We start from the raw sequence: 22,721 nt of genomic DNA on the forward strand, positions 1-22,721 counted from the left end.
GACGACAGGTGCATGAGCTTTGTGGCAGCTGTTGTCGTAGCTATTGTGAAGTGGCTTTCACCTATTTTGGGGCTTTGCAGCAAAAAACATAGTCAGGTATAGTAATCAAGAGACTGGATTTTGAGGTCAGACAGACCTGGCTTCTCTTTCTGGTCATGCTGTTTACTAGCTGTGTGATTCTGGGTAAGTAGCTTGACTTCTCTGCCTCAATTTCCCATATCTGTAATGTGGAGGAAATAATACATAAATGAAGTGGGGGAAGTGCCTTATTTATGGGGTTGTTATGAGAGTTAAATAGGTAACTTGTAAAACATTTAGCACACAGTAGATAGTCAATGCATGGCAAATACATGAAAGAAAGTGTGGGCTTCTGAAACGCTCCTGAGTTTCTAATTTATAATCCCAAATTGAGACTGCAACCTCCAAATATGGAACCAAGATGCTTTTGCAGGTATATTACAAAGGTAGTAAAAAACAGGAAGGAAAGCTCAATGAATACCACTTTGTTGGGAACAGCCACATATAGTTTGTTCATTCCTTTAATTTTTAAAAATGAGTAAGCAGACAACCATGTGCCCTTTGAATACCCAATAAAAACGTTCATTATGCAAAACAGTACAACCTTTTTCATTTTTAATAATACTGTAAATACCTCAGAAAGGATGTATTGTTTCTAATGAATATCAAAAAAGTCTTCACAATGATGTTTCCTCCGCCCCACATTTTCCTCCCCACCCCCCAAAGTTACCCAAATACTAGTAGGAAATTACAAAAAACAAAGAACAAAGGCCCGCCCTCTGCCCTGCCCCATTAGTAGTGTTCAGTGAGTGGAATGTTAAGTGCCACATGTATGTACAATGCAGTGTGTGCCAGGCAAGGCTGCGGGGCTGTGCATCTGTGAGAGCTGTCAGGGTGGGGGGAGAACCAGTAGCAGCAGCAGCGGGGAGATGCCTCCCCAGGACCTGTTGGGGGAAGAGCAGACAATGACAGACAGGAGCAGAGGGCCCAGTTGAACATTCATCTTCCTGAGTCCATTTCCTGGGTCCACCAGATCAAAGAGCTCAGGGAGAGGCTGGGCAGGCCTGGGCTGTGCGTGCAAAAGGGGGACCAGAACCTGGTGTCCCACCTGCCTGGACGGCATTGGACTTCCCGCCCAGCAAACTCAGGTTCAGAGGGCAGCTGCCCAGAGCAGAGAAGCTGGGAGTTTGGAAACTTTTGGGTGAATCAAACATACAGGTTTATTACAGGAAACTAAAGCCTCAGTCTGAACAAAGCTTGCATTTCCACCAAATAACACATTGGGGACATAGAGGAAAAGGATAAAGAATGTACCTTCCCTGTCCCCAAATAATGCAAAATCCAAGGCAGAAGGTTAATGTTAAATCCAATTAAAGAAAAAAAGGACAGGCCAGCCAGAGAGGTCTGAGTGGCCCAGCCTCCTCGCAGACTCCAGGCCTGCAGGGAGGAGGGACAGGGAGCACAGTCTCCCCTTCTCGGCGCTTACTGGGAGAGGCACCGGTGGGATGGCTCCCGAAAAAAGGATAGGGGAGAAGCTTCCATGAAGCTGGTGACAGAAAGGATGGAGATGGAGAGGTGTCAGGATGGCAGGGGAGGGAGGGTCTGAGACAGCCAGAGGGAGAGGACGTGGCAGGGGCATGAAGAAGGAGCTGGAGGATGAAACCAGGCTCCAGGCCTGCCTGTAGCTCCTTCCCCTGAGAGGCTGGTGGAAAGTTCTACAATGCAGATCCTGGCTGGGACAGGTGCAGGACAAACAGCCACCGACAGAAGCTGCTTCCTAAGCCTGAAAACCAGCGCCCAGCCAATTCCAGCAAACTCCACCGAGGATGGAGAGGCAGAGCTGAGGGTGAGAGCAGACAGTGTAGGAGGGGCCTGAATGGGGGCCAGGACCTGGCTGGTCTCCAGGGAAGAAAGTGTTCACAGATGAAATCAAATGAGAGTTTTGGGAAAACGCTGTTGCCACCACATTGTTTTCATGATGAACTTGATTTAAAATAGGCAGGTGGAGGGTGGGTACAAGGATGAGTGCCTAAGAGTCTCCAGAAGAATCCAAGATGAAGGGCAGGCCTGCAAGCCAGCAAGGCATGCAATGAGAATCCCCAAGAGATGCTGCCAGGCCAGGAAGGACCTCGAGATCACCTGATCCGACCCTTCCATGTAGGAGACAGGGAAACTGAGGCCCAGGGAGTGGAAGGGAGTGCCCAAGATCACTAAATAGGGTCAGGGTAGATGGGCGCCTGCAACCCAGGAGTCCTGAATCTGGTGGGACTTTTTCTTCTCTGACATAGCCTTGCTGTCTGCAAACCCACTGCTAAGAGGTCAGGGATGGGGAAGGGAGGGTTTGAAGGAAAAGCTCCCCACCCCCACGAGGGTATGTGAAGGAGGGGCAGCAGCGATGGTCAGGAACAAAGATGGGACATGGACTGGTTGATTAAAAAGGCTGACAGAGGAGGACAGGAATCGCTCCCACCCCACCTGCCCACAGCCCAAGTATAAAAGTTTGACCATATGATACATTTCTTCTTAACCCCTAGAAAATACTGGTTAAAACTGTCCTAGCACAAAAAGATTCTGCTAGTCCCTGTACAATATTAACTCATAATGTTACTTACATGATAACTGGGGGTGAGGAGGGGAATGTGACTTTAAACCAAAGTGTACACAACCACCTTAAAATTAACTTGTTAATAAGTCCTGTGCAAAATGAGCAAGCCTCTATCATTAGGTGAAGTACGTTTCTCAGGTATTCATTTGTACACATGGGGAAGGAGGAGGAAGCAGTGGGGTCCGAGGTGGCAGGTGGACATCAGAAGTGCGTCTCCTTCTCTGTGATGGTTGCAATGGTCCCATCGCCCTTGAGTTTGGTGTCACAGTCATTAACCATCACCGTCCGTGGGCCTGCCCCAAGCTTGCCCCTCATTTTCAGATCAGCACTGGGGAGCGTCAACTTCCGGAATTTCTAGGTGGTTGGAGAGGAGGAGAAGAGCTGTCTGAGAGCGGCGGCCAGGGTCCTGGGGCCTGCCGCGGCCTCTCCCGACCTCACAGTGAGCACGGTGTCGGGGGGCCAGAGGAGCATGGAGTCATCAGACTGAGGCCCAGGCCCAGCTCTCCCACTTAGGGCTCTGTCCTGGATGATGAATTGAGCTCCCAGGAACTCAGTTTCCACTTCTGGAAAATGGGGACAATGGAGATACTCACTCCCAGCTTTTTGTGAGTAGTAAGGGGATATTGAAACGCTCTACCTGTACTTGGCCTACCTGCAGGTAACTAGGATGAGGGAGGGACAATCAGGGCTGACTGCCCCTTCCCTTCCCCCTGGTAGAGACTGAGCAACTGGGGTTTGAATCACTGAGATGTCACTCCCTATCTTTGTTGGGCAAGTCAGTCCCTTAACTTCTGTGAGCTGCATTTTCCTCTGTGAAATGGGATAATAGTACCTGCTGGCAGAGCTGTTGTGAGGGTGAGCTGACGCACCTCCAGGGCTGTTTATATAATGTTTGCTGGATAAATGGAAACATTTCCCACAAAAGGGATGTCATCATGCTGCCACCATTCAGGGGAACATGTGGTATGTGCCATGCGTTCCTTGGGCTGCCACTCGAAGATGCAAACACTATCACTAATGCCAATACTCATAGCTACAGCCTCACACCACCTTGTAGAGTGGCCGGCACTGGGCTGGGCACAAATGAAATGGCTATTGTTCCCACTACTCTGATGAGGAAGTGGTAGCCACAGGCAGACTTCTGAACCTCAATTCTGCCACCACAGCCCTGCCTTGGGGTTCCACGCCTCATCTTCCTGTGTGTCTCCCTCCTCACCCTGGTTCCCTTGGGAGAAGACATGAGGCCAGGATTTAAGATGTCTTTTATGGGCATAAACTCTTTCCCCAGGAAGGCTGGGAAGACTTTTGGGGGACTGATTTCTCATGATCAAGGATCTGTTTTCTCTTACAGATCCTGTCATGCTCAAGAAGCTGAACCTAGATTGTCCTCAGGGGATTAACAGGCAGACTCATCTGTGCTGAACACCTCCTGTGTGCCAGGCATAGCACCAGTCTCTTGATGCAGGACAGGGGTTAAGATCGTGGGCTTAGGAGCCAGACACCTGGGTTTGAACACCAGACCTACCACTTAACTGGGGCAAGAAACTTAACCTCTCTGTGGCTCAGTTTTCTCATGTGTCAAAGGGGGAAAACAATGGTACCTGCCATCTAGGATTATCTGGAGGCCCAGATTAGTTTATTTAGCCACAGATTAGCACAGAGTATCAATCCTCATAGCAATTCTCTGAGGTAAGAACCATTGACCCCATTTTTCCTTCCAGATCCTTCCTGTCAGTGTCAGTAGGCAGAACTTCTGGAAATGGAGGGATGTTGATTAACTGACACAAGTTCTCCCAGGAAGGAAGGTCTGGAAACCAGGTCTGACTGCCTCTAAAGACTTCGCTGTCTTCAATAAGCCCTGTTTTTTTGTGCAGGCAAGTATGTGAGCTTAGAGAGATGGAGGGAACTCAGCAAAGTAGCCACTCCTCCCTCCCCTGCTCCAATCCATGCAGGGCTGAGAGAATCTCAGGAGGACTCTCCAGGAGACACTGGCATTTCTAAATACCAAAAGCCACTGGAAGTTCAGGAAGGGGCCTGCAGTGGTTGGGGTGTCAGGGCTGCAGGACCACTGTCCTCTGGACACCTTTGGTCCCAAATCAGAATTAACCAACTGCCCTTGACCTACATTCCCTGCAGGTGCCAAGGAGCCTGACTTGCTTTAGGATCACAAGCAGGCTTGCTCCTGCTGGCTGGATGCATAGCTTCTCCTGGAGCCCAGGCCTCCTGGTGGGCAAGTGGGCTAAGTGAAGCCAATTCTGAGTAGGCAATCACATTCAGGTGCCTGCACACACACACCTACTCCCATCTCCCTCTGACCTTGTCCTGGGAGACCAAGGTCAACCCCTGAGATCCCTAGGGTGCGGCACTGGGACAGAGACAGAGCCTCACAGTGGAGTGCAGCCAGTCCAGCAGAGGAACAAGGCCATAAAGCTCAGGGGATGAAAGCACAGATTCCAGAGTAACCACTTCACCACTCAGTGGCTGTGTGCCTCTGGGCAAGTTGCTTCAGTTCTCTGTGCTTCAGCTTCCTTATCTGTGAAATGGGGACAAATAAGAACCTCCACCTCACAGGACTGCTATGAGGATTAAATGGCTCAGTGTTTGTAAACAGCTTAGAATAGTGTCTGGCACACTGCAAACAGTTTGCTAAATGAGGAAGGAACTGACTCAAACCATCTGATCTGCCAGCAGGTGGTAAAGGAGAGTAAATAGAGAGCAAGTGCTCTGGAATAAGACTGCTTGGGTTATAATTCAGTCTGCCACCAAGAGACCACATACTGTACCATTCCATTGAGAGGAGGTGTCCAGACCAGGCAAACCATGGAAAAAGAAAGGAGATCGGTGGGATGGGAACAGGGTTGGCTGTGAATGGGCATGAAGGATCTTATTAGGGTGACAAAAATGTTCTAAAACTAATTTATGGTGATAAATGCACCATACCAAAAGTCACTGAAAAAGCATTGAACTGGACACCCCAAATGGGTGAATTTTATTATATTTAAATATACTTCAATATATTTTGTTTTAAAATTTTTGGTTTCCGCTATGGAAACAGTATGGAGTTTCCCCAAAAAATCAAAACTAGAACTACTCTATAGTCCAGCAATTCCACTTCTGGATATTTCTCTGAAGACAAGAAAAACACTAGCTTGGAAAGATATATGCACCCCATGTTCATCATAGCATTATTTACAAAAGCTAAGACATGGAAATAACCTCAGTGTACATCATCAACAGATGAATGGGTAAAGAAAATGTAGCACACACACTAATTCTTCAGCCATAAAAAGGGAAGTCTTTCCATTTGTGACAACATGGACGGACCTTGAGAGCGTTATGCTAAGTGAGGTAAGCCTGGCCAAGAAAGATAAATACCATATGACTTCACTTACATGTGGAATCTAAGAAAACATAACAAACAAGTTCACAAATAGAGAAGACAGATTGGCTGGTGGGCAAGATGGGTGAATGAGGTCAAGAGACACAAACTTTCAGTTACAGAATAATTAAGTCATGAAAATGTAATGTGCAGTATGTTGACTATAGTTAATAATATTGCATTGCATATTTGAAAGTTGATAGGAGAGTAGATCTTGAAAGCCTCATCACAAGAAAAACTGTAGCTATGTGTAGTGATGGATGTTAACTAGACTTATTGTGGTGACCGTTTCACAATATATACAAATATCGAGCCATTATGTGATATACCTGAAACTAATATAATGTATTACAAGTACATCTCAATAAAAAATTTTGGTTTGCTAATTTTGGGCTGCATGATACTAATTTTTGCTTGAGTGACAATTTCTTTGAGCTTTTTTCTCTACCTATTGAATGCAGAAAATGATGCCAGCACTCTGGTTTGCTCTGATGACTAAACTAAAGGATATACAACATGTAGAGAACCTAGCAGGTGATGACATGGGATAGGTGTCAGTGCCCAAACGTCAGATCTTCCTTTGCCCTGGGAGTGGGGCCCTTAATGCATTAGCAGATAGCAAGAGCTAACACTTGGTCGCTCTCTGTTCTGGGTCCTGGCCTAAGTGCTTTCCTTATATGAACCCACTGAGAGTCCTTACAAAAAGCTCAGTAAGTTAGGGACTGCCGCTGTCCTCGTTTTACAGATGGGGAAACTGAAGCTGAGCTCAGAGAAGCAGGCTCAGCCCTGAGGCCTCACAGAGATGCCTCTACAAGAGTGGTCATGATACACACCTGTCAAGGAAGATCTGGCCACAGCATCCCTGAGAGACACACAGGGGCCTGTTCTCATCACACCCATTGTCCAGATGAGGAAACTGAAACCCAGAGAGGTGCCCACAGACTCAACCCGGCTCATCAGCCTGCTCTGAGGCAGAGCCAATTTCTGCCCTTTACCTTGCCCCTCTTGGGGCTGCCCTTGCTGACCCCTCCTCACCCAGTCTCACCTCAGGCAGTGTCCCCTCTGTCTTCCACACCTTGATGAAGATCCAGAGGGGGATGCAGAGCATGGAGGACAGGGCCATGAGCCAGCCTATGCCATAGCCCCAGGCAGGGTAGGTGTAGACGTTGTTATACTTGAGAGGCTTGTACTTGACGAGAAAGAAGATGAAGATGCCCTGTGGATAGACGGGGAGAGGTCCCTGGGGCCAGCGTGCAGGCCCGGAGTGGAGAGGAACTACTCCATGTGACGGCCTTGGAGAGACAAGGCTCTGTGCTGGTCCACAGCAAGTTTGAGGCCCATCCCACCAGCATAAGGCACACAGGGAATGGACCCCCCCACCCCCAGATTCTGGGACCTCACAGGGCTGTGAAACTCTTCTACACCACCCCCAACCCTAGGGGCCTCATCCCTAGCCGCTGCCCAATCATTTTTATTTTTCTTATTTCTTGGGACTGGTTTCAAAACTGCCTTTTAGGACTACAATGGTTTATGAAGATGCTTTGAGATACTTCCAGTGCCAAGAACTGGGTGAAAGGTAATGGGTTGTTTTCTTTATTAAACATCAGCTCATGAAGATCTCTGACTCCATGGTCTGGTCTAAAGGCAGAATGTGAGCCCCAACTTTCCCCTCAGCTGTGCTGCTTTCTCAGTTAACAATGAAGCCAAATGTCTTTCAAATGATCCTCGGCCCTCATGAAGGTGGGTCACAGTTGCCCAATTTGCAGGTACAGAATCTGAGGCTCTGAGGAGGGAGGTGACTTGCTTATGGTCACACAGCAAGCTGGTGGCACAGATGGCATCCCATGGAGGCTCCTCCCCTACTGACCCAGAGACTGGTACCTCGGACTTTCCGAGTACACAGAGGTCACTCAGGCAATGTCACCTCCTCACCTCCTCATTTACAGCTCTGCCAGGTCTGGGGCTCTGGAGTGGAAAAGTGGGTGGGTGGTTGGGCTCTTACCGCACAGATCCCAGGGGTCACAACCTTCCAGCACCATTTAATGAGGGACAACGGCCGGTAGCCAATCATGTCTTCGATGTTATCATAGAAGCGGTTGCTTCCTGTCCAGAATAAAACAGAGAGGCATACACACCTGAGAATCTGTACAAGACTCAGAAGGAAGGCTAGGAGTGCTTGTTTTCCCTAGCTGGGCACAGAAAAATTGTGGCAGGGACCTTATTTATTATTGCTTAAAACTACCAAGATGTTGTATCTATGCTAGGTTTTGGGATGAATTATAAAAGGAGGGATTCTGGTCTGATACTGAGAGGACCCCTCCTGACCTTGGGCAATGAGGCCCAGGAGAGGGTGAGGAGTTCGTGAGAGAATGGTGGAAAGCGGTCCCTGAAGAAGCAGGGCAAGGCGCTGGCTGGCTTGCATGGAGGCTGGGGTCAGGGCTCTGAAGGCCAGGGCCTGGCTGGGCTGGCTAATGAGCAGAGTGGCCTGCAGGGGCATCTAGTGCTAAGCCAAGTTCACAGTGGGAATGTCCATCATCATCAAACCCAATTTGTTCCAAGAACAGGAGGACCAGGAGGCCAGGTACTGACTGAGGGCCAGGCACTGTGCTGCCTGCTTTGCCTACATTATCTCCTTCTTGGAGACATGGTGCTGATGACCTCCTTTTGCAGATGGAACAACTAAATCTCAGGGGCAAAAGGAATAGCCCAGGGTCACAGTCCCTAAACCTGAAACCCCTCCCTGTGCTGTGGGAATATAAAAGCAGAAAGGTATCCCAAGCGGGAAGGGCTAAGGAGTCCCTGAGGGGAAGGAATGAGGTTGGCATTGACAGAGATAGGCCACTGAGAGCCTGAGCCCACCCCTGTCCCAGACACCTGTGTCCTGGGCACAGATGCAGGCCACTACAGTATGAGAAGGCTTGGCTTCTACTCACCGTACACCCAGCCGATGCAGACACACTCAAAGATGGCCACAAAGAGAAGGCACATCCCACTGGCGGCATAGGAGTCAAAGAGCTGGAAGATGTACATGCCTCCCTATGGGGCAGGAGGACAGACACATGGACAGAGGGATGGACGGACACACAGGGGAGCAGGGTCAATCACCTGGCCTTGAAAAGGACCCTCTACTCTGCCCTATGCCTATCATCACTCAGGAGTCGCTTCCACTACGGCAGAATGCGTCTCCCTAATCCTTAGAACACTGTACCCTCTGCACCTGGGTACCCCCAAGACACCATCCTCTGGGAATTGCTGGGACTGTGATGGTCTTTCTTATCTATGCTCCCCAATTCCAGAAACAACACAGAAAACCAGAGACTTGAAGTTGGGCAGCTTCAGCACCTCTCCCTGATGGCTCTAACAGCCTCCCCCGCTGGCCTCCCTGCCTCTCCCAGCCATGCCCTCTCCAATCCTTCTGCACACCAGCTTTCACAGGGACCTTTCTAATCTGCAAATCCAACCATGTCACCCTGCAGTTTAATATTACCTTTTGGTTCCCTTAAGCCTGCCAGTCAGGACCGCCCTCCTCGCTTGGCCTCATTACCCTTTATCACCAGCCACCCTCGACATGCTCCCTCCTGGACAGAATAAAGGACAGTCTCACCTCTGTGTCTTTGTACATGCTGTTCCCGTTCACTTGTAGGTTCCTTCAAAGCTCAGCTTAAATGCCTCCTCCTCCAAGAAGCCCTCTCTAACAGCCTCATTATTTCTTTGGGCCTCCACAGCACATTTTTATGAGGTCAGAATTTAAAAAAGTATTCCCCTTTCAGCTGCTCAGCTAGTGCTGAGCTCCTGCTGGGAAGGCCTGCATACCTATCCTCTCTATGGCCCTCGTTACAGAGTCTGGCTCACAGTAGATTCTCTATAAATACAAAATGAATTGTGTAGAGTGAGAGGCCATGGAAGAAGGACTCTGACTGACTTGTCTACAGCCGTGTCCTCATTTTGGCCCAGGATTTGGCACACAGTAGGTGTGCAACCAACCTTTATAGGATATAGGAATTATGTGAGCCAACTCTGTAATACACAAATCTGTGATGGTTAAGTTCAGTGGGAGGCCCAGGAGGTGCACACTCAGCTGGCCTATTACAAGGCAGGCACTATTGTTATCCCCAATATACATATGGGGAAACCGAGGCACAAAGCAGTAAGAACATTTGCTGAAGGTCATCCATCCAGTTAGCCAGTCAAGGGGCTGCGGATTGAACCCAGGTGGCCATGACCCTAACCACTCTACTGCCTAGGTGGACCATAAGAAATTTGTGGCCTATTTTTACCCTAGAGCTGAGCTCTAAACATCTATAAATGAGGGAGAAGATCCTGCCAGCAATTACTGTGAAGGCCAAGGCTGACACGGCTCATTTGGCAATTTGAACTTCCCCTGTGCAATTGTGCAGATATTCTTCCGTGGAGGCAGAAGGTTGGCATGTGAAGTCATGGTCTCAGGCAGCCAAGTCTTGGCTTCCTGCTGGGCCCTGGGGGCGGCAAGGCACCCTTGGGCAGGCCCGAGGCTTCAGGTGGGGAATGGACATGAAGGCTTTGCAAGCTGGTGGTACCCAGGGCCAGAGGCCCACTAGGACCTTCCACCTGCTTGCTCCAGGCTGGCGCTGCCCATGTCAATGTCTGCTCTTGCAGTCCTGTCCTCATCAGCCTCTTTAACACATCAGGTTAACCCCCAATTTGTGTGTGACAAAAGACTCTACCTTGCGTAATTAATCAGCATTTAATGAGGCCCTGCTCACAGCAGCCCGTTTTCCTGCCTGGGGAGAAGCTAGATGGAAATAAGAAGTGCCACACCATTCATTTGCTCAAATGCTGATTATCACTCCCATTAATGTGACAATGACTGGGAGCAGTAATAACACCAGCCACTAGTAATAACACAGCAAGTGCCCACCCTGAGAGCACAGAGCCAGGTAAGGTCTCTCTGTGGACCTCAGCATCTGGTAGAGGAGACAGGTGAACAGATGGGTCATTGTAACAGTGGGAGGGAGGCTGGGCTGAGCATGGAACAAAGTGCTGTGGGGAAGGAAAGCAGGGGAGACTTCCAGGAGGTGGTGGCAGTTGGCTGAGAAATAGAAGATGAGGAGATTCAACAAGCTGACCTTAGTACCATAGCAGCTCCTTTGATTCTGAGTTCTCTCATTTCTTTCCCTGTTTCTTATAAACTTCTTGTCTCTAGGCAACAGGTTTTTTTTTTTTTTTTTTTTTTGGTTTGGTTTTTAAATTAATTTGGGTATAGGGAGAAAAATACTTAAGGTCACCTTCCCAAGGTACTTGAGAAAGTATCTATTAGGATGATGACAGAAGAGTGAGAGAAACAGGATTATATGAAGCAATCTTAATTTTGGGGTCATGATGAAGCCCTCCTTAACCACAGGCCCATGAAGAAGATGGGTACACATCTTCTTAAGTTATAATACACAGTGCCTGAAGGTGCCCAATATCATCACGTGCATCTATTTTTGGTGATGCTCCAGAAAAGCCTGTTTTGATCTTTAGTGCAATAATGTAACTAGTTGAGATATGTGTAGCTGACACTGTCCCCTTCACACCAAGTTATTCTTAGCGGTGGCCCATTCTTCCAGAATACCAGATAATCCCAGAATTTCCCTCTGGGAGCTTTATGCCCCTCTGATAATGATAGCAGTGACCTTTAGCTGAGCATTTACACATTTGAGACATTGTTCTGAGGCTTAATGAGAACTTTCATGCAATTTTCACAACACCCACTTAGGAAGATAAAAGAAGTGAGTCAACAGAGAAGGTACTAGACCTGACCAGGGTCACACAGCTAGTTCATTTCAAACTGGGATATGATTTCTGACCCGCATAACTCAAAGCCCAGGCACTTCACCCTGTGGTACGCTGTTCGCATCGCTTACTCTGTCCACATCACTCACCTCTGTTAACATCACGAGGCCCAGAAAATAGGAGACGACCGACAGGGCCAGGATAAGCAGCTCCCGCCGATAGCCCCTCCGGAAGACTTTGGGGTACATGTCCACCACGGCGGTCACAAGGCTTTCTACACACACAAACTGGACAGGGTAGATACAATGGTGTGAAGCCCCCCAGAAAGGGCATTTTAATGACCCTGGCTGTGGCGAGCACAGTGGGCCTAAGCCCTGGGCTTCCCCTCTGGGCTTACCTTCACTCCCACACTCATTCCCACGGATGGAGGGCCGGGGAATAAGAGCCACAGTCCCCGCACTTACGGGCTCCAGCGCGCCCACGCAACAGATTAGGACCCTGAGGTTCAGAGAAGGGAAGTGACCTGCCCAAGATCACTCAGCAAGGAAGTGGCCGAGTTAGGACCTGAAATGGGGTCTCATGACTCTAGAGCTTACTCCATCTCCCCCATGCTGCCTGTCAGGGGACTATGGGCTGGGCCCTGTTCTGGGGTCAATGCCTTAAAGGAGACCCAGCCCCTGCCTGAAAGGCAAGACAGGAGTCCTGAGAGCCAAGTGCTCTGTGGGTGGCAGGCTCTGGTCAGTCTTGGTGGGCAGGACTGGATCTGCTTGTTTTCCAGGACTGTGATAGCCCCCCACCCTTTGCTTTGGTGCCCTGTGCTCTGCTGGGTGGAGGCAATGAGAGCTAAGCCAGCACCCAGCCCCTGTGTTGCTACTGCATGAGTCTCTGGGCCTGGGCAGACTAGGCAGGCTCAGACAGCAGAGCTCAAGCCACTAAGCATCCCGGTTCTGTCATGGTGAGACAGGGCCAGGCACAAGGCATCAGTTCCATTCCTATTTACCCATCAATATGCAACCCAAATATCCCAACACACCAATCACCCCTCCCCGGGCTCTCCCAGCACCGTGAGCAGATCTGCAATGTGCCCTTTCCTGACCCTCCCTGGCCTGACTCCAGAGGAATAGGCCTTCCCTCTCCTCTATGCCCGGGACACCTCCCTTAGCCCTTGGGGCCCATTCTTGCTTATATCTATCTCCTTAAACTCATTTCCAGTGGCACAAATAACATCCTCAGAAAATGGTTGATAATAAAAAAATAATAATGGGCAAACACATGGTGCTTGTTGTGCCAGGCTCTGTTTGAAGCAGTAAACAGATATTAACTTAAATAATCTCTAGGTAGTAAGTGCTATCATTGTCCCTGTTTTTGTAAGTGAAGACACAGAAGCATAGAGGTATAAGCGACCTGTCAAGGTCACAGAGGTACAACATGAATAGAGCCTGAATCTGAACCAGGCAATATTGTTCCAGAGTCTGGGCTTTAACCGCTGAGCTGCACTGCCAGGAGGGAGGAAGGGAACAATAAAGGATTCTTTTGCTGGTCACCATGTGGGGTGCTCCCCATCTTTGGTCCCAAGTCCTTTATGATTCATTCTACCTCCCCAGAAAAGGTATTTGCATCCTCATTGTGCATAAAGACTGTAGCACAGAGAGGGGAAGTGACTAGCCCAGAGTCACACAGTTGGCAAGAGTTGTGGGGCTGGGACTCAAACGCAGCCCTAACTCCAAAGCCCAGGCTCCTACCCTCCAAGCCGCCCTGCCTCTATGGCAAGGCTGGCTAATCACCCAGGATCGAACCCAGAGAGGCATCAGAGCATGTGGACTAAGAGGAACACAGACCTGGGTGCATGTCCCTGTATGTTACTTGGCACCTCTGAGCCTCAGTTTCTTCATCTGCAAAATGAGGACAACAAGAGGAGCCCCCGGCCTGTGTGGTTATTGTGACAAAGAGCTGAGGAGACAGCCCAGGCATAAAGCAAGTACAGCATGAGTAGGGGTAAGCAGAGCGGCCACCTGCCCTCCATACCACAGCCACTGACACCCTCAAGGAACACAGTAGCTCAGCTCAACTGCTGGCCCAGCTCAGCCCAGGGACTCACAGAGCCCAGGCCCCACACCCTACTTCCCTCTGCCCAGGCAGGCCTGTCACTGTCACACACAAACTGAGACACCTCCTGAGGCTCCTCCACAACAATGGAAGGGAAGATTTTTCAGCCACAGTGGAAGGGAAGATTATGAACACAATGAAGGAAAGGTTATCAGCGGAAACACCTGGTGCTTTAGCAGTTTGGCTTAGCAGTTTCTGAGAAATCATCCAAGGGAAGAAATTGGACTTGGCTGGGTTGACAGGCATGCCAGACCCAGGGTTTGGATGCTAAGTGACTTGCACAAGGTCATGAGTAATGGGCAGTGCCTTGCCAATAGACCCTAGTCCAACAGCAGAGCATGGCTTTGGTTGGAGAACATTCTCTGGGACTTACAGGGGAATCAGCTGCGATGAAGCAGCAGGGCAAAGGGCAGATTTCTGCGGGTGAAGAGCGACTCAAGGCAACAGAATTCTGGCTGAAAAACCAGGAAGAGGATTTGGAGGGCAGGCTGGGGTGAGTTTTACAGTGTGAGAGGATATAAGCACATGTATTTGTGTGAAATAGAGGGTAAATTGCTAGTTCTAATTGTACACCACGTAGAAGGTGGGTGCGCGAGAGCCCTAAGGGACCTGAGAACAGAGGCAGGCAGGTAAGATGTGGGGGGTTGGGAGGTGGTGGCAGTACTGAAGACCCATGTGGCTGCCTGGGTGATGTCATGGTGGCCCCAAATCAGAGACGGAGGAAGAAAACAGGTGCTTTTCTATGTCCCCGTGTCATGCATGATTTGATTGGGGCAGGGACACATGCTAGTTATGTCCTCAGATATCACTAACCATAGCCCGCTTTCTGAGAGCTTCTGCTTTGCTAGATGGTGCTGTTGGGTAGAAGTACTGACCAGGTCTAAGTGTTTAAAAAACCTGAATTGGGAGTTGGGAATTTCAGGAAGGAAAACAATGTTTGGGAAGACTTAGAGGGACCTGAGCAGCTGTGTTTGGCGGTGATGGTGGAGACCACCTAGGGGATAGGAAAGTATGCCGGCAGAAAAGCAAGGTGGGGACAGTAGGCAGATCCCTGCTGACCAGAATGAGAAGGAGTTGGCTAGCCCCCAGGGCCTCCCTGCCCTCTCAGCCCGGTCTGCCCGCCTCCTTCCGTGCCTTACCTGGCTGTCCAGGCCCAGGAAGATGAGCATCATGAAGAACAAGGTGGCCCACAGTGGGGAGAGAGGCATCATGGTGACGGCCTTGGGGTAAGCGATAAAGGCCAGGCCGGGGCCTGTAGAGGGAGGAGAAAGAGAAAGGTGGTGGGTGGACTTCAGGCCCTCATTCAATTATTATTTTAATCCACCAGGTATTGAGTGCTTCCTTTGTGCCAAGTGTTGTACCTAATTCTCACTCAAATCACTTAAATCTCCCAGCCACCATATGTGGTTGGTACCATTATGCTGGTGAACTAGCAGAGGCATAGAGAGGTAAACCAGGGTCTGGAAGGGTCAGGATTCAAACCTTGGTTGGTCTGATACACACACGTTCCTCTGCACAACCTGTCTCTACCATTATCACCAGGGCAAGAGGGGTTCTGATTAAAATGCAGGTTCTCAGGTGCAACCCAGAGACTCTGATTTGGTCAGTACATGGTGAGGCAGGGATCAGACACCCAAAGACTCCACTGTAGGAAGTTAGGAGTCCAGGCTTGGACAGATGTTGTTCCTCCCATCATTTCCTAGGTCCACATTCTCTTCTTCTGGCTGCTTTAAATAGAAAGCTTGGCTTGCATGTCCTCAGGTAAGCTTTAGTAATCTTGGGATTTTCTATTTGGCCAATTGTATTTATGAGTAAAGATAGATTTTATTCTTCCTTTCTAATTTTAATTCTTTTTATTTATTTTTCTTGACTCACTGCACTCTCTGGGATCTCTAGTACTATATGAAATAGAAGAGGAAATAGCATACATGCTTGTTTTGTTTCTGATTTTACAGGGAAGCATTCAATATTTAATAGCCAGGAAATTAACATTGGTACAATACTATTAATTAAGCTATAGACCTTATTCATATTTTACCACTTTTTCCCCTCACATTTTTTTCTGTTCCAGTATCCAATTCCACACTCCACATTGCACTTCATGGTTGCATCTCTTTAGTATCCTCCAATCTGTGATAGTTCCTCAGTCTTTTTCTTTCATGTTGTCTTAACATTTTTGATGATTACTGGTCATTTTTGTACAGAATGTTCCTTAGCGTGGGTTTGTTTGATGTTTTCTCATGATTAAACTGAGGTTATGCAATTTTGAGGGACAAGAACACCATTGAAGTGATGCTGTGTCCTTCTCGATGAATATCATATTAGGAGGCTAATTAAAGTCAGTAAACCTTAGTACAGATGATATTTACCACCTGGTGAATATTTTAACCACATTTTCTCCATTGTAAATTTATTGCCTTTCTCTTTGTAATTGATAAATATCTTGAGGAGGATATTTTGATTGTGAATATATCCTATGTCAAGTCAAACTTTTACCCATTGATTTTAGCATCCATTGGTGGATCTTGCCTGCAACAATTATTCCAATTGTATTTGCCCAATGGGTTTGTATTTTCTTCTTTCCTTCCATACTTGTTAATTAGAATTTTTCTGTAAGGAAGAGCTGTCCTTTCATATCCACTTATTAGCTAGTTATTCAATTTTTATTTATTTGAGTATAAACTCATGGATATTTAGCTTGTTCTGTACACCATAATCCAATATTATTATTTATTTTGCTATTCAGATTGTTCTAGGTTTGGCCATTGGGAGCTTCTTAAGGTTGCTTGCTGTGTCCTTTTGACATGCCTCCATACTTTTTCTAAACACACCGTTACATTCTGGCATCAAAAAATATTCTAGCTTCATCTCGTCCTGCTCCAGTGTTCAAATTAAGTGCCTCTCCAAGGAGCTCTGGACTTTTTTATTGGAGAATAGTGTTTAGAAACCAAATCTGGCCACTAGGTATGCTCATTGTTACTGGTGTATCATTATTCATAGGTCCTCTCAGCACACAAAGTAGGAAATGTATGTATGTACATTTACCTGCCCATACACACACATGTATCTCTCTCTCTCTCTCTCTCTCTCTCTCTATATATATATATATATAAACCATGAGTCCATACTGATACCTCCAATTCTAATATAGTTCACTCTAGCTTCTCCACTTTCCTTATATGTAACTTTTTTCTCAGATAGTGAAAGATTTGTCTCTATTATCTATATGGACTGGTTTGTTCAATCTTAACATACAAACAATAGTTACAGAATTGCTTACCCATACCAATGTACTAATAACAAGAATATAGTACACTTATTTTTGTTTTTAGCCTTATAATATCCAGCTAAAATACTGTTTCCCTGAAATTTACTTAGGTTAGTTCTTTTCTCCCCCATTCCTTTTGGTATGATTACATTATTCATTTGTAATACAGTCAAATTCATCTGTTACTATTTGTATTCCCTTTGGGTTCTACCACAAAAGGTAACTGTTCATTTATTTTGTGTGCTATGTGAAACCCTACTGTGGTTCTAAGAGTCAGAGCTACGAAAAAAAAAATACACTCAGAGAACTATTGCTTCCTTCTCATCCTTACTATTTCATTTCTAATTCCTATCTTCTTTCTACCCTTTTTTCATTCACTCCCTGTAGAAAACCATTCTCTTTAGAGTCTAATTTATTTTTTCTATACTTATTTTGCATGAATGAGCAGATATATTTTCATATGTCCCCTTCTTTCTTACATGATAAATAGGATACTACAGATACTTGCTTTTTAAACTTTTATACATACACATGGTTATAATTTAAATAAATATTCACAGAAGTTAGTAAAAAGTAAATATTCGTAATAGCCAAGACATGGAAACAATGTTAGTGTTCACAAACAGATGAATGGATAAGGAAGAGGTGGTATATATGTGCAATGGAATATTATTCAGCCCTGAGAAAGAAGGAAATCTTGCCATTTGCAATAAGGATGGACCTTGAGGGCATTGTACTAAGTGAGATACACCAGACAGAGACATACTTCATAGTATTGTCACATACATGTGGAATCTAAAGAAAAAGTCAAACTCATAGAAACAGAGAGTAGGAGAGTGGTTGCCAGAGGCTGCAAGGGTAGGGGAAATAGAGGGAGGATGGTGAAAAGGTACAAATTTTCACCTATGAGCAAGGTCTGAGTATTTAATGTATAACATGGTAACTATAATTGATAAAACTGCATTGTATAATTGAAATTTGTTAAGAGAGTATACTTAAAATATTCTCACCTCCCCCCAAACACAAATCTGTGAGGTGATATACATTTTAAATATATTACAATTTTATTTGTTAATTATACCTCAAAAAAGCTGAAACATAAAATAACATCCCTAAGTTTCTATTTTCTTGATTTTTTAAAAAATATTGTGAATGAGTGTTAAGTTTTTTCAAAGGCTTTTCAACATCTATGTAATCTTCTGATCTTTTTCTTTTGTAGCTCTATTAATATGGTATATTATATCAATGGACTTCCTAGTATTAAACCAACCTTGGATTATTCTTGGACTAAATTTTACTTGGTCATGGTACACTACTTTCTTAATGCGATTTTGCATTCTGTTTGCTAATATTTTATTTCATATTTTTATATCAAATGCATGAGTGATATTGGTCAGTATTTTTCTTTCTTTGTATTGTCTCTACCTGGTTGAGGTAGCAATTTTATACATGCTTCAATAAGGAATTAGGGAGTTTTTCTTCCTTTTTGATGCTCTGAAATAACTTCTAGAGCACTGGGAGCATCTGGATCTTGAAGGCTTGGTAGAATTCCTCTCTAAAACCATCTGGGCCTGGTGTTTTTTGTAGGGTAGCTCCTCAATAACTTTGTCTATTTCTCCTATGGATATTGGCCTGTTTAAGTTTTCCAAATCAAATGGGGTCAATTTTGGCGACCTGTGTTTCCTGAGGAAAATCATTTTGTCTAGGTTTTCAAATTTATGTGCACAGCAGTTTGCAAAGTAATCTTGATTTCTAAAAATTTCTTCTGCTTCAACAATTATTTCCTATTTGTCAGTTCTTATTTTGTTATTTATGTGTTCTCTTTTTTCTTGATCATCTGGTCATTTATTTTAATTTTTAAAAATTCAAGATTTCATTAATTAGATCGACTCTTTATTCCCGACTTCATTAATTTCTGCTTTTATCTTTTTTAAATATATTTTTTATTGTTCAAATATATTTGTCTCCACTTTCCGGCCACCACTTCCCCCTGCCCCCCTAATTTCTGCTTTTATCTTTATCATTTCCTTCCTTGTGCTTCTTTTGAGTCACTCTGTTATTATTCTTATGGGTTTTTGAATGGTTAATTTAATTTTTATCATTCTTTTATTTTAATTGATAAATGTGTTTATTATAGTTTTCTTATTGCTATTTTTATCTTTGAGTCTTTGCACTGTCTACAGTTTTTGCTTCATAACGATCATTGCTGTGTTATTGGTGAATATAGTTTTCTGGCTTTTAACATTAAAAAGTATCTTTTGTCATGCTTAATGCTTTTTGGCTTGGATCCTACTTTGTCTGATATTGGCATTGCTATTGTTGAGTATCCCTTGACTTTAACTCTTTGTGAATCACTGTTTTAGGTGTGTCTCTTACATACAGAATATAGGTCTTATTTAGTGAGCCAAACTGAAAAATGTTTACTAGATGAGTTGATCCCATTCACATTTACTGATATGATCAATGTGTTTGGTCTTAACTCTGACAAAATATTTTATAATTCTGTATATTTTTATATTTGTTATACTTCTCTGTGTATTCTTTCTTCTTTTATTTATAAGTGATTTTTGGTATTTAGGAAGGTTTATGTTTTTTTTCTAGTGGTTACGTTTATATTTATTCCTTTTTAAATGTCCTTAGGCACTTGTTTTCTTACTTGAACCTTTACTATTTGGCTCTCCCCGTCCCCACCTGATGCCCACCCCCATCCCTTACCACCACCTACTGCCCACCCCTACAACAACGAGCTTTTTCTACTTTCCTCTTGCTTTCTCTTTCCACTTTTTAGTTGAATGATTTCTACTTTATAACAGTACACAGCATTTCTGCATTAGTCCTCCATCCTCTTGCTCACCTAGGTCTTAGTATTAGACGTACTTATATATATTCAGGTGCTCACTATCAGTTGTTTCTTTCTTCTTTTCTTGAAGTTTTCCCAGTTGGTATTGGGTTGGACAAAGTTCACCCTCAAGTAGATTCCTCCAAAAGACTAATGAGTGTAAAAGTCTCCAAGTTCTTATATGTTGAAAATGGTTTTTCTATAGCCTCCACATTTGAAGAAATGGCTGAACATTAAATCCTTGATTCACACTTCTTTTTATGAAAAAAAATATATTTTTAATGCTGCTCCATAATTGCCTTGTTTTGTATGTTGGTCTTGAAGAGTATGAGAACAGACTAATTCTTTTGGTTTTATAAGATATTTAATCTTTTTTTGCCTGGAAGCTTCGAGGATTTTATCTTTATCTTTGAAAGATAGTATCTTCACTAGGATGTAAATGGAAGAATTGACCATTCTGGGTAATTTTCCCTAGTACCCAAATAGTTCTTTCAATGTGTATATTAATTTTTTTTTATTTCTGAAAAGTTTTCTTGAATTATAGTTTTAAATATCACCTGTTCTGTTGGTTTTTTTCTTTTTTAGGGATTCTGATAATATGAATTGTTTTTGTTTTATTTTGTATTGGCTTCAGGTGTATAGCTTAGTAGTTAGATAATCATATCCTTTACATAGCATTCCCCCCAATATTTCCAGTACCCCAAATGGTGCCATGCATAGTTATTACAACATCATCGACTATATTCCCTATGATTTACTGACATCCCATGACTATTTTGTAACTACCAATCTGTACTTAATCCCTTAACCTCTTTTACCCAGTTCTCCAATCACCCTCCCCTCTGGCAACCACCAATTTTCTCTTTGTGTGTGAGTCTATTTCAATTTCCCTTGTTTAATTTTTTTTTTTAGATTCCACCTATAAGTGAAATCATATGGTATTTGTCTTTTTCTGACTATTTCACTGAGCATAATGCTCTTGAAGTCCATCCAAGCTGTTGCAGATGGGAAGATTTCATTCATTTTTATGGCTGAGTAATATTCAATTATCTATCTATATATATATGTTCCACAGCTTTTTAAAAATCCATTCATCTATTGATGGGCACTTGGGTTTCTTCCATATCTTGTTCATTGCAGCATTGTAAATAATGCTGCAATGAACATACATTGTGTGTATTCTTTCAAATTAGTATTTTGGATTACTTTGGATAAATCCCCAGAAGAGGAATTGCTGGGTCATAAGGCAGATCCAGTTTTAATTTTTTGAGGGAACTCCACACTGCTTTCACAGTGGCTGTTTCACTCTGCCTTCCCACCAACAGCACACTATGGGTTCCCTTTTCTTCACATCCTTACCACCTGCCATTATTGATGATCGTCATTCTGACAGGTGTGAGGTGATATCTCATTGTGGATTTAATATGCATTTCTCTGAAAATTAGTAGATTCCTGGGGTCATTCAGGCGAGTGGCGATGTTGGTATGGGCTGGTGGGGAGACAGCAGAACTGGGGAAAAGTAGATGAAATGAAGCAGCATTGAGGAGGCAGAATTTATACAACTTGGGGATACCTTGGATTCTGGAGGAGGTGCCAAGGTTTCCCTCCCAGGTAATTTCTAGGATCCTGGTTTGAGGATTAATGGTAGGGCCACTGCCAGAGACCTGACCTAGGAGAACAAGCTCAGGAAAAAAATAACACTTTCATTGTAACCATCACCCAACACCATCCCCACCTTTGGCACTTACCTGACTCTGCCACCTCAGCAATAGGCACCCCCTGCTCATATGCCATGAAGCCCAAGACCGAGAAGATAGCAAAGCCAGCCACAAAGCTGGTGCCACTGTTCAGACAGCAGAGCATGATGCAGTCCCTGCGGGGAAGCAGTTAGAGGGGCTCAAGTCAGAGTGGGCTGCACAAACTGGAACATTCTGTCTGAGCACCATGGCTGTCTTATGTGGTAGGCAAGGCAGTGGGGGCATGAACAGCACCATTTGCCTGGTGAAGCCCTTGTGGTTCAGAGAGGTTAGGTGGCTGGCCCATTGTCACACAGCTTCTCCTGCACCTCCAGAGGAGAGGTCACAGACCAGAAGCATAGAGAGGGAGTGGGAATGGAGAAAGGCTGGCAAGTGGGAAAGTGTACAACTAGAAAGAAAATACTTGGAGACAAACCAATGCTCCCCCAAATCCCTGGTAGGAGAGGAACTCAAAAAAAAAAAAAAGAGGGCAGGGGAAACCTCTGAGAAACAGCTGCTTCTCAGCCAAGGGAGCACTGTAGGCTTCACGCAGGAAGCTCCCCAGAGCCTCATCCCTCCTGGCCAAGCCCTTCAGCAGAGCAGCACCCCACAGATGTCACTGCTCAGTCTCTGCTCTGCTGTGGCTCGAAAGCAGCCCCTCAAGGCCAGGCCCTTCACAGAGACGTTTATCGGAGCAATGACTGTTCCCTGACTTTGGGCGAGGCTCGCCAGCAAAAAGTCATGACCTGGGAGAAATCGCACTACAAATGACTTTGTGAAGATGAAGAAGATGGATCCCTCTAGTCCCAGCCTCTCCCACCCTGGGGTTCCCCACCCTCATGAGGCCAAGTCAGGGAATGAGCCTCTCAGAATTTCAGCCACTGCAGATTGTGCACTTGGGAGTTAGTCTTACGTCATGTGCGATACTCCACTTTGAAGGGAGCAGTTCTCAAGTGACCTGTTCTCCCCACTCCTAGAGGCATGCCTAGCCTGGAGTGTCCCTGTGGGTGGCCAGC

General features: G+C 45.4%; 1 protein-coding gene across 1 annotated transcript in view; it reads right to left on the bottom strand.

Moving 5' to 3' along the window:
• Positions 1-523: 523 nt before the first annotated feature.
• Positions 524-22,721, bottom strand: part of SLC6A11 (solute carrier family 6 member 11) — a 121,252-nt gene continuing 99,054 nt past the window's right edge. Inside the window, exons 8-14 of the mRNA XM_054595889.1 lie at positions 21,718-21,842; positions 15,002-15,114; positions 11,906-12,043; positions 8,936-9,038; positions 8,005-8,105; positions 7,048-7,218; positions 524-2,977 (exon numbers count right to left, since the gene is read on the bottom strand). Of these exons, the coding sequence (XP_054451864.1) occupies positions 2,825-2,977; positions 7,048-7,218; positions 8,005-8,105; positions 8,936-9,038; positions 11,906-12,043; positions 15,002-15,114; positions 21,718-21,842 (904 nt within the window). The 3' untranslated portion in view covers positions 524-2,824. The remainder of the gene's footprint in view (positions 2,978-7,047; positions 7,219-8,004; positions 8,106-8,935; positions 9,039-11,905; positions 12,044-15,001; positions 15,115-21,717; positions 21,843-22,721) is intronic.

Source organism: Pteronotus mesoamericanus, unplaced genomic scaffold, assembly GCF_021234165.1.
Source record: "Pteronotus mesoamericanus isolate MK-2021 breed Mesoamerican mustached bat unplaced genomic scaffold, CSHL_Meso_final scaffold_54, whole genome shotgun sequence".
Classification (NCBI taxonomy): Eukaryota; Metazoa; Chordata; class Mammalia; order Chiroptera; family Mormoopidae; genus Pteronotus; species Pteronotus mesoamericanus.